At 34.6% G+C, this 12,520-nt stretch overlaps 1 protein-coding gene across 3 annotated transcripts in view; it reads left to right on the forward strand.

The window, feature by feature from the left end:
• USP47 (ubiquitin specific peptidase 47) overlaps window positions 1-12,520 on the forward strand; it is a 56,770-nt gene that overhangs the window by 29,480 nt on the left and 14,770 nt on the right. For 2 of the 3 annotated variants that reach the window (XM_042784507.1, XM_042784508.1), the window contains exons 9-17: window positions 1,726-1,821; window positions 1,912-2,064; window positions 3,470-3,637; window positions 5,937-6,068; window positions 6,785-6,861; window positions 7,229-7,284; window positions 10,440-10,552; window positions 11,460-11,564; window positions 11,956-12,163. In XM_042784507.1, the coding sequence (XP_042640441.1) occupies window positions 1,726-1,821; window positions 1,912-2,064; window positions 3,470-3,637; window positions 5,937-6,068; window positions 6,785-6,861; window positions 7,229-7,284; window positions 10,440-10,552; window positions 11,460-11,564; window positions 11,956-12,163 (1,108 nt within the window). The remainder of the gene's footprint in view (window positions 1-1,725; window positions 1,822-1,911; window positions 2,065-3,469; window positions 3,638-5,936; window positions 6,069-6,784; window positions 6,862-7,228; window positions 7,285-10,439; window positions 10,553-11,459; window positions 11,565-11,955; window positions 12,164-12,520) is intronic. The other variant, XM_042784509.1, reaches the window with a different exon arrangement.

The raw sequence follows: 12,520 nt of genomic DNA on the forward strand, positions 1-12,520 counted from the left end.
CCTCACATTTCAGTGCATAATCTTACTAAACTTTAGCTATTTGTTGCCCTTGAATAAAAAAGCAGCTCAGCCTCTGTAATGTTTAGGAAGTAAATATGTAGACAGCAGATCAATTCAGACTCTAAAGTGTTTTCAAATGTCTAGAGAGTGTCTCTAAGGCCTGTGATTTCAGGGCTATTGAAAGGCTTTTCTGGCTGGGTGCAAAAATGGTAAAGTCAGATGATTGCCTTCCATGTACAGTTCTCTTGAGTTTGACACATTTTTAATTTGTGAGTAGTGGTCACCTGGAATACATTCCTTTTTTAAAAAGTCCTTTCTCCTAGAACAGCAACAGAGATTTTGTAAAACATTTGTTTTATTATGGTTCTTGCTGCTTCCCTGAGTTCTCAGAAAGAAGAAAGGGAGAAGGGAAGAGTTGGAGGTTTTTTGAAGAACTTGGCATATCCTTAATTTCCTCCCAAAGTGTGATTTATCAAACACAGATAGTAATCTTAAGTTCTGTGCCAGCCACATCACAATTGGTGAGTTTGCTCTGCCCAGTTAAGCCCCTTCTTACTTATTCAGATGTCAGGGAACAGCTGCAGTCCTTCATAAGAGATAATGATTTAAAAAACATTTTCTGTTGATATTCTTTGCTTTAAACTGAACATCTGTGAATGCAAGTTGCATTTGTTTTCACCTCCTTAGGTGAACAGAGGATTTCTGGGTTCCACTTGGAGTTCAGATACCCAGAGCCTATTGGCTTGCAAGCTGACTGAGTTAAAGGTTTTAACTTCTAAAATCTCTGGGAAGAATTCTTCACTGAGCCCATCTTAATATTCTTGGTTTGCTCTCAAGTATATGCAATTATGTGCAATATCATTATTGCAAATTATGTTGGGGGAAGACTAATGATCAGCTTGGTTGTATTTTGAATATTGTTTGCTATAGATAGGAACAAAGTAGAAATCATTAAACTCCTGGATTTAACTATTAGTGACAGAACTTTTAAGCAGCTGTCAGGACAAAATTCCAGTTATTGGTCGGTTCCCTCATAAAGTTTATGCTAGGAAGCTAGTTCTGTCTTTACTGGAGGTGGCCATACCTGATTCTCACTCCCTTGGGAATGAAGCTCAAATATTCTCCCTTCATCCCTTCTTCACCTTTCACTTGAAAGTAATATCTTGAAATGTAGTTTCCTAAGTCCTTTTGTAGAATGGGACTAAGGCTGTCTTTAAGCAGGGCACTGAGGAACTGAGTAACATTTTTTCCTTCTACCTGCCTTCCTACCACAGTAATTATTGGATGGTATCTGTTGGGGGAAAACTGCTTGAAATGCAGGACCACCATCTCAAAATTGTGGGAGAACAGGGTCAAAGCAGTGTTATAAGCTTGTTTTCACAGCAGTTGACTAAACAGACATGACTAAATGTGATGTGCAAGATAACAGGAATAAATGTCATTTTATATTGTATGTTTATTAAAAAAAAGACAATTTGGATTCATCAAATACTGAATGAAATACACTTAGCAGTAATTGTGGTTTGTTTAACCTTGAGCTGGGTGGAAAAGTTGGTTTCTCATATTTTTCTGACTATATCAAAGTTTATGTCAATCAAACTTTGGTAGTAGATTTAGTTGAAGTAATTTATGTGTGTGTGCAATCTCACTGTAAATTTATCATTCTGATTTTTACCTACATAGTAAACATTCTTTAAAAATCAGGTACCATCTTTTTATTATTAGGAAGAAGCACTGCATGCTTTCATTCAGCCTGAGATTCTTGATGGCCCCAATCAGTATTTTTGTGAACGGTGTAAGAAGAAATGTGATGCAAGGAAGGTAAAGACTGTCCAAATCGTTTGCGAAAATTGCTTTTGGTAAATGCCAATCCTGACAACAGTAGCATAACCTTTTCTTTGCTTCATTTAGGGTCTGCGGTTCTTGCATTTTCCATATCTGTTGACATTACAGTTGAAGAGATTTGACTTCGATTATACCACTATGCACAGAATTAAGCTCAATGATCGTATGACTTTTCCTGAGGAGTTAGACATGAGTGTCTTCATTGATGTTGAAGATGAGGTAAAGTGTTTGGTTTCAGAGAAAAGTCTTTAACTTTGTGAAGTTTCTCTTTAAGAAAATTAAAATATCAGTCTAATAAACCCATTTTAACAACATTGTTAATTAACATAAAGAGTTCTTTAGCCATGGCAGTGTTTTCATTTGACGTTTTTAAAATTTGTCCATGTGGATTTGTGCTATATTGAAAAGGAAGCATGTTCTCTAATCACTACAGGGTTTCCGTGCTTCCATAAAGAAGCTGTTTCTGACTTCATATATATATTCACATGAGTGATTCAGAAGCACAGGTCCCAAGGATTCTACATATACTGCAAATCCAGAAAGAAAGATATTTCTTGAACTTGTGTCTGAATCTGTATTGGTCACAAGAGGTGGTGTAAAGTTCTGAAACTCTGCATGCTGAAGTTAGTCCAGAAAAAATCAATGATAATGCCTTCCCTCTGACTTACTATGTTGTGTATGCTGTATAAATGAGATTTTTAAAAATTTTATTTTTCACTTCCATCTTCTGGTTTTGGCCAAAATTCATGCTGTGCAATTACATTCAGCAAAAAGTATTTAATGTGCCTTCTGCATTAACGACTCAATTTATTCCTCTAATTGCATTCCTGAAAACATTATGTCACTTAGCTAGCTTATAGTGGTATAAGAGAAATACTGCATTGATATGCATATGGAGAGGCTTTTCTGACTTCGTACAAACGTTTGCTTTATGAAGTACACCATTTAAGCAGTTTGATACCTTTCAAAGTGTTATTGGGGGAGGGGCTAAATGAGAATGAAGATTGATCTGGGAGAATAGAACTTGAGACAAAATTAACAACTGTCAGAAAATCAAAAGAATTATCCAGAAGAAAGAGGATCGGGTAAGAGATGGATATACTGACTTGTACTAAATGAACTGCATTCATAGTGCTGTTGACATCATGCTTTTAAGCTAATAGAACACTAATCAGTCTTAGTGTAATACCTTGACGCTGTCCAATGAGTTGAAATGGAAAAAAATCTTTGGATGAAAATACTCCCACTCAAATCAGTTCTGATTAACAGGGTCATGTTACAATAGGATTTGTTATTTGATATTAATTAGACTTCCAGGTATTTAATTGAATTAACTAGTAAATGGAATAGGCTAGTAACAGATATAATCTTGTCAGGTATGAAACAAGGTAATTATCATTCCCTTGAACGCAAGACCAGAAAATATTGATTTAAGAGGTGGACTGAAGACAATTACTGACAGCAACATTCTGTTCTAATGCTGAATTGTAGACGTCTCTAGGTTTTTGAGGAGTTTCATTGTTTTACAGATTGGATTTTTTTCATTTCACAAACATACTGTTATTTCTTGTTCCGTGTAACTTCAAATGTTGTATAATATTAGTATGTATGTCTTATTTTTAAGAAGTCTCCTCAGACTGAGAGCTGCACTGATAGTGGAGCTGAAAATGAAGGCAGTTGTCACAGTGATCAGATGAGCAATGATTTTTCTAATGATGATGGAGTTGATGAAGGAATATGCCTTGAAAGCAATAGTGCAGCAGAAAGAATTTCTAAAGCTGGCAATGAAAAGGTATGTTTAAATAAAATGTACTGGTTGGGATGGAGTTTAATTTTCTTCATAGCAGCCTGTATGGTGCTCTGTTTTGGATTTGTGACTAAGAGAGTGTTGGTAGCACACCAGTGTGTTAACTCTTGTTCAACAGTGTTGCACAGCACCAAATTTTCTTCCTAGTTCTCATTCTGCCCCTGTAATGAATAAGGTCTAGGGGTGGGCAAGAGGCTGGAAGGGGGACATAGCCATGATGTTTGACGCAAATTGACCAAAGGAATATTCCATGCCACATTCCCTGCTGTGTAATGTCATGCACCAGGCGTGACATTTCCAAAGTAGCTGTTGCTCAGAGACTGGCTGGGCACTCGTGTCCTGGTGGGAGGTGATGAGCAATGCCTTTTTGGGTCCTTGCATAACCTTCCCCCCCCCCCCCCCCCATTTCCTTCACTTGTTAAACTGTCATTATTTCCAACCACAAGTTTCCTCACTTTTGCTTGTCTGATTCTCTCCACCATCCCACTCAAGGGGAAGAGTGACTGAGTGGATGCTTAATTGCTGGCCAGGGTCAACCCACCACAAATGTAAATTATAAAAGTATAATTAATTCTTATTGGGGATGGAATGAGGGTGTGGGAGTATGTCCTTTTATTCAAATTCCAAAAATTGACACTACAGCAAAGGAAAGCATGTACCTGATTTAGAGGTCACCTGAGAATTGAGGATAAAGGTCTTCCCAGCTTGTCAAACTGAGAATTCCCAGATGCCCTGTTTTGGCAGCATACCCTCAAATTGTAGACTGTTTTGTGTTGTGAGCAGTGTTTTCCTTTGAAGCCAACTGTCAATGGCCTACCAGCTTTGGCTGCAAAAGTATCTTGCCGCTTAGTAGAAGATTGGAAAGTTTTGATCAGTCTCTGCCATCCATTTCTTGTCCTTATAAAAACGGTCATATAGATGAGGTCATGGGTCTGAGTGTTAAATATTTATTCAGTCATTTTGCGTTAATATAAAGGAATTGAGCAGCAAGTCTATTTAGGATAGCAGTCATCCTTCTGTGGGACATAAAGATTAGCAGACATCTTTGAGAAATCTGATTGAGTTTTCTTGGCAATACAAAATTAATCAAAAATCTTGAGTTTTATGATAATGTCTGCAAAGTGTACTTCATGTGTCATTATTCAGTGAGCCCATCTGAAATTTGACCCATAGCTTTTATTCAGACTTGTTAGGAAGCTTCTTGGCTGTAACTGTTGCCTTCATAAATATTTAAAGGCTGACTTGCATTTTATCTGCACTTCTGTCCCTGTTTACATTTACCTTAAACCAGTTGAGGGGTTTTTTTGAGAAATGTTCTGAACACTGTCAATATTAGCTGGAAAAAAGAAAGGAATTAATAGTCAGTTGACTGGAACAGCGACAGATACATGTAAAGCAAATGTTATGTCCTAGTATTGACAATAGCTTTGGCCAATTAATTCATACTACTTGTTCAAACAGGCAAACTAGCTGTCAAGCCCTGTTGATAGCTTTTTGGTTTGGATATCTTAATAACGGATGCAGTATATGCTAATAATTTACAGACAATTTCCTCTATATAATCTAAAAATATTTAATTCTTGTAACACTTGTATAAGTCAGTATTGTTCAGTTCTATTTTTTAATGTGTAGACAACACTGAAGGTATGTCGTTAGTGCCCTTTATTTCCATCCTTTTATGTATGAAAAGAAAGGTTTGTGACAGCAAACTTGGAAGTGGTGTGAAAAAAATTAATGCAGAGTGCTGATAAGCATTGAATGGGGTGTTGCTGGTTTGCAATATACATTAAGGGGCAAAAAGCAATCTTCAAGAATGCAGAGAAGGGTGATAGCAAATAAGCCTAAAGTTTGTAGCTGCAGGCAAGTTGGTCATTACTTTTGTTTCTTGTGTGGAGGTATGTTTAATACCTATCTACTTAAGAATTCACAAATTCAGAGCTTGTACGGAAAAGAAGTAACAGTAACACATTAAGGCAGTTCAGAAAAGTTTCCATGATTTTTTTAAGTCATTTGGTCTTTTCTCTCTCTCTTGACACCAGTGAAAGTAGAATTTCCTCTTGACTTCTGTTACTACATACTCCTGTATAACGTTTGGCATATCGGAGCTCTGAATTTTTGTGTCTATTGCAGTAATGCATTTCTGTTATACAGATCCGTGTTGTAACATACAACTATTTATGTATTTGGGTTTATATAATTATTTTACATCTGTTGTTTTAAATTATCATTTGGTTACCTTTTCTTAATATATATCACATCTTTCTCTTGTCTTTTCTCTCCCCAGAGTACTTTATTGTATGAGCTCTTTTCTGTTATGGTTCATTCAGGAAGTGCTGCTGGTGGCCATTATTATGCCTGTATAAAATCTTTTAGTGATGACCAATGGTACAGCTTTAATGATCAGCATGTTAGCAAGGTAAAAATAGGGTTTTTTAGTTACCTTGTGCATCTATAGTTGAATTGTTAAGTTTCTATTTTGTATGTGATTTTCACTTGCATATAATGAAACTGGCTTTATGTGCAGGTATTTAAAGCCTTTACTTTGTTTCATCTTCTCATCCCAGTGTCCTGCCATATATATACGTTTCACTCCTTAGCTTAACTGATTTCCAGGAATTCTTTGATTTCTCTATGTGTACATTTTTGTGTGTTGGAGGGGAGGATTGTTTCTTCTTGATGCTGATTGAGGGATGGTTCATAAAGAAGCCTTTATTCATGTACAGACCAGGCTGGGTTTAGAATTTTGCCTTCTGTACATGTCTCTTAGTGAAATGTATTTATAGTTCTATTATAACCCAGATTGTGCCATTAAACCTGTCCTGCTGATGCATTTCAGGAGTTACATGTATCCATAAACATTATTGTAATAATCAGGGACCTAGATATTTTTTTTCTAAGGAGTTCCTACTTTAAGGAAAAAAACCCTTTTTATTCATTGTAAAATAAAGAGGCAGGTCACTTTGAAACAGGTTGTGGGTTTTTTTGCAGACAGCTAATAAGGAGGAATATTTTAAAAAATTAGAATTACTAATATTGTGTGTTAATTATGTAATGCCATTTTTCCTAATGAGAATAAATGCATCTCAAATAGTGCAAGATTCTCAAATAATCATTAAATTGATTTTCTGTTAGATAACTCAGGAAGATATTAAGAAAACGTATGGTGGATCTTCTGGAAGCAGAGGCTATTATTCCAGTGCTTTTGCTAGGTTAGTAGTATTGTAATACTGCTTTTCTTTCTGATGGTGGTTTAGTGTAAACAAATTAATGTGCTTAAAATTAATAGTAGATGCTTCAGGTAGTTGTAAGAACTATCCCGACTGCTGTTTCAGATCATTAAAGTAATGTGATATTTATTTTTTTAAAATCCTTTTTGGTTAGTGTATTGCTAAGATTATATGATGTAACTCCATATGGAAAAAAAAAAAAAAAACACCAAACAAAACACCAACAATAAAAAAAAAAAAGCAAAAAAAAACCCCCAAAACAAACCCACCCCCCAAAAAAAATGATTTTTTGATGTCAGTATTGTCCTCCTATCTGATAAATTTAGATAACTATTCTTTTCTCCACCAGCTCCACAAATGCATACATGCTGATATATAGACTGAAAGATCCTATGAGAAATGCAAGTAAGTATGTTTTATAGCTCTTAACTGGTAAGATTCTGTTCTGGAGTGAGGAGGTATTTTACATGTGATGAGTACTTGTTTTTGTGATGGTAGTGGTATTGGTATTTCTAGGGTAAACTAAAGTAAATTTCATGTAGGAAGCCTTCTTCTATATCTTTTCATTACTCTTTATAGTAAACCTTCATGGATCATTAGGAGGTCATCACAAAATAAATTTCCTAATTGTTTAGTATTTTGGATATTATGGAAATGAAAAACATATATTGGGTGACACTGAATAAACAATAATGTAATGCCATATAGTGTCATGATTGATAGTGGAATAAAAAAATTTTCTTAAAAATAGGTAAGAACTTCATAATGATGAAGTTTACACTTTATAACCAGCTTTTATTGTTTATGTTTCAGTTAGGAGGTGAGACGTTATACTCTAAGTTATATAGTCAGAAACAAATCTTTTGTTTCAGTATTTTATTCCCCTCATCTCTGATTTAGTTCATCAAGGCTTAGAGGATGCCTGACCCCATGTAATAGATAATAGATAGATTAATCTTTGAAATATGATACAGTGGAAAATTAAGATTCTATTTGGATTCAAAACAGGGATGTCTGGCTTCATTCAAGTATTGGCTAATTTCATATGGTCTTAGATTGTTCATTTTGCTAATAACTGTAAACTTCCAGGATTTTTCTTGTAGTAGATTTTTTTAAAATAATATTGTATTATTTGATTGAAAACACTGTTTCTCATTTAAAATCTGAACATATCTAAATGATGCGGTAGTAAATGAAAGTTGGATAGAATAGAACTTTTTAACAGGAAGAAACATGTTAGTTTGCTATTTTCCCCTTCTTGTTAATCCCTTTGTAGAAGCACAGCTGTAGAAAGGAAACTAGAAGAGCAGTGGCTAGCCACACTTGCTCTCATCAGTCGTATGCCTGGAACAATCAAGTATTTTGTTAATATTCTAACTGGTTGTAATGAGCCAAAGGTTAATTTGCTTGCAGTATCAAAGTTGTACTTATTTTTTTCTTAAAGGGAAAATTCAGTAGTCTGCCCTATCTAAGGGGAATTTTGTCAGTTCGTAGCCTGGTTGAAGTTAGGCTGACAAACAGTGTAGACTGTTCAGAGTTTTTGGGGTGTATATAGTTCAATTGGTAGAACTTTAATGCCCTGAAGTGTACAAAAACATCCAGTCAGTGCATAATTTTTCCTTATAGTTTGAGCAGATAAGCCACATAACTTTCAAAGGCATCTAAAAATCCTCTAATACCTCTGCATTCCTCCTATTTTTTTATTCTTTTTCCATTAAATGCTCAAGAGATTGGGTGTCCCGAAGAATAGATTCAAGTTCTCGAGACTCTTAAAGTTATTGTTTGCAGGGAGAATATTTTGGTAACCGGGCTTATTGTATTAACTGGTAAACTGAAATTATGCATTACTTAAAGTAGAATCTCACAGCTGAAACCTTTGGCATCTTACGTTGTGTAGCTCCTTTTAGGTCATACTCATTCTTTTTAAAGAACGTGCAAGTGTAGGAAAGGCTTGTATACTTGGGAGAGTTTCTAACACACCAGCTTTTAATGTGTCCATTGGAGGAGGGAATAAAGGATCTTTGAAAATAACATTTTGTTTAACTTACTCTGCTGCTATAAATATTTTAGGAGGTAGAGGAATAGTCATCTGCTTCCTTTAACTGCTTCTTTTGGGGTAAAATTTTGAATTCTACCATGAGAAATTGAGGATGGCTGTTAGCAGGAATAAGAAAATAAATGAACAGTGCAAGAGTGAGTAAAACAAGCTTTAATGTTTTTTGGAATACCAACCAAAAAACCTAAGCTTATACTAAATTTTATTTTTTAAAAATCCTAAAATTAATAAAAGTAGAACTGCAACTGCTATATCAATACATTCTAAAAAGTGTCTTATTATACTTGTAATCTCATTTCAACATCCTAATAAACACAAAACACTTATTTTTAGCAGCGATCTATTTCATCATAAATGGAGTACTTTCAGACATGTTATTTTCTACTTTTCTCCTTTTTTTTTCTTTTACTTTTCTACTGTTTTTTCCATAAGGTTGAGCAATGGTATTTTCTTTGAGGATATCATGAGGGGAAAAACTAAGTATTTCACAAAATTGATTTTGCTGGCTTCTCTTTGTTTCTGAGAAAATATGATACAGGGCACAGTGCAGTTATAAAAATGTTACTTGGTTTTAAAGTAACAGTATCTGAAGTAGATGCTTTATATAGTTCTGAAGTGGATTCAACACAAGAAGGATACTGTTAAAACAAAGCCTTTTATCAACAAATTGATAAAATAGTAAGTCTTTCGAGCAAGAAAACAATATTGTTTCAGTACTTGAATGATTGACACAACAGTATTCATTCAGAACAAGAAGTGATTGTATGAAGTTTAAGAGTAAACAGCAGCCATAAACAGTGTGTGGGTCAAGAGATGTCTTTGGAAATAGATTTTCCTGAAGGGCTATGATTGTTAATTCCTCAACAAGCAAATAAAGAAACTGAATCTGCTATTTGAGGTTTCTTGAACATGCCAAATCCTTTTTTCAATCTGAAAAATTGTTTGCCCAATTCCTTGCAATAGGAGTGGCACCAGGATTGGAAGACAACTGTATTTGTGAAAGTTGATTTTTTTAAAAACTTGAGGTATTGCATGTTCTGGTTTTGTTTCTCTTTATGAAACAAAATTTTATGAATTATACTACTCTGTATTAAGTGCAATATTTGTTTTATCACGACATAGATGATATCTTGTGACTTTCATTATCAGCTAATTCAATTTCTAGACCAGAATTTGCCTTTATTGTAAAAACAGGGTCAATCACAGTCATCAGTCTTAGTGTGTTTCTTTACAACAGCAAAGCTTCCCTTACTGTTACTAGAATATTAATCTTGTGCTGATAGCATTTTCTTGTGTTGCTGATGTATAATTAGGGGGAATAAAAGGTTGACTTTGGTTTCATTTAAATCATGAAGAAGAGAACGGGATATGGTATACTGTGAAATTTGGGTGGAGAAGAGAGAGGGAAACATAAAACATACCCATAATTCCCAAGATGTTGCTCACTGTGAAAAAAATCTCTTAACGATATTTTTTAAAACTACTGCTTTTTTTTTACTGGCAGAGTTTCTTGAGGCTCATGAGTATCCAGAGCACATTAAACAATTGGTACAGAAAGAGAGAGAATTGGAAGAACAAGAAAAGAGGCAACGTGAAATTGAGCGCAACACTTGCAAGGTTAGAATTTCTGCTGAATAAAGTAACAATGCATTTCTAGTAAGGAATGTTTCTACAGTAAACAGTAATTTTTTACTGCAATACAAGGACACTCTTGTCATAAATGTATTTGTATTAACAATTCTTTTAAATTAATTGTATACCTATTGGAAGCCTGTACACAGTGGAGGCATTTGTTAGAGCTATTCACCAGAGATTTTTGTTGATTTCATATCTTCCATGTGAATTTGAATTGGATTAAAACCAAAACAAAACTATAGTTAATCTGACATCACTTGATTTCAGCAAAATTAATTTCAGAGTATATAATGCTGTATGTTAGGTGTTCCATACTGTTAAATCTTTTCATACTGTGACCTTTTGCTTTGTGAAGCGATGTTTCTTAAACTAATTTAAAATATTTATTTGGCAGAAAGAGTGAAATCTTTTTCCAACCATAAATTCAAGAGTAACAAACAAAATATGACATCCATGACTTAACAAGCATGACAGTCAGCTGGTCTACCTATGAATCAAGTGATTGTTTTATTAAAATGTTCTCTGGTTACAAAATATGTAACTCTGTATGTGAAAAAGGAACAATGAATGTGAAAATCCTATGTGCATTTTGTTTTGAAGGGTTTAGACATTGCCTACAATTTAAAGATGTTCCAGTTATAGATGTTGTACCCTAGCTTGCAAAAAGATACAGATATACACATGTACATATTAGTGCTATCTGCTGTGCCTTTGACATTTCTGTCTGCAGTTGTGTAATTAGCTGAAAGGAAACTGTCCTATAGCTGACATAAAGATGTATTGTTTATTAGGTTGTTTGAATATAGGGTTGTAAATTTAAATGTACTGTAATATGAAACATATTTGCAAATATCTTCATGATCACTTTTCTTCCTCTTGTATTTCATAGATTAAATTGTTCTGCATGCATCCTGCAAAACAAATAATGATGGAGAACAAATTAGAGGTTCATAAGGACAGGACACTGAAGGAAGCTGTGGAAATAGCTTACAAGGTATGCTATGCACTACAGAATAGTTTAGTTGTTAGATGTAATTTTTTCCTGCTGTTGTGTATCTTCAGTTTTTAAATCTCTAATGCTGTGGGAGTGTTTGCAGGGGGTTCGCTGTAGGGATTTTTGTTGGAGGTTGGTTTGGGGAGGGCTATTGTATTTTTTTTAAGAGGTATTCTTGTTGGCCATTACTGACTGGGTTTTCTGTTAGTAGCCATCAGGTGATTTGTGATTGGTTTGATATAGCCTGCCCTTTTAATAGGCAGTATGATGTTACATACCCATATTTTAAAGTCGGTGAGAGCTTTTAGACTCACCATAACCTCAGAAAAACTAAACTCCCATATAAACCATTACTAAATGTTTTGGTGTTTTTTGTGTGTGCATGATTTAGCTAATGGATTTAGAAGAGGCTGTTCCTTTGGATTGCTGTCGTCTTGTTAAATACGATGAGTTTCATGACTACTTGGAACGATCTTATGAAGGGGAAGAGGATACACCAATGGGTTTATTACTTGGAGGTGTCAAATCAACGTACATGTTTGACTTACTGTTGGAAACAAGACGACCTGACCAAATTTTCCAGTGCTATAAACCTGGTGGTAAGACATGTAATTACATACAGACAAGGATAGACTAAAATTGTATATTGCATGATGGCATGAAAATAAAACTTGTAAAACGTAGAGCTTCATTATGATCTGTGAAAGAAGAAAAACTGTGTTGTACTAAATTTTATGAAGTCAGTACTCAAAACTACATACTGTGCTGTGTTGCCAATTTGTTTCTAATCTAAGTAGTTCTAAGGTATACTGAAATTTGTCAAACTTTGGAACATTTTTGCCTCTTTGGCATTAAATTTGATCTGACAAATTTTGAAATTGGACTGCTTTTCAAATTCATTACTGTTTGTATGTATTTAATGCAACGCCTTAATTAGTACATCAGACAAACGTGTT

This window comes from Tyto alba, unplaced genomic scaffold (assembly GCF_018691265.1).
Source record: "Tyto alba isolate M040663 unplaced genomic scaffold, T.alba_DEE_v4.0 Super-Scaffold_8, whole genome shotgun sequence".
NCBI classification, from domain to species: Eukaryota; Metazoa; Chordata; class Aves; order Strigiformes; family Tytonidae; genus Tyto; species Tyto alba.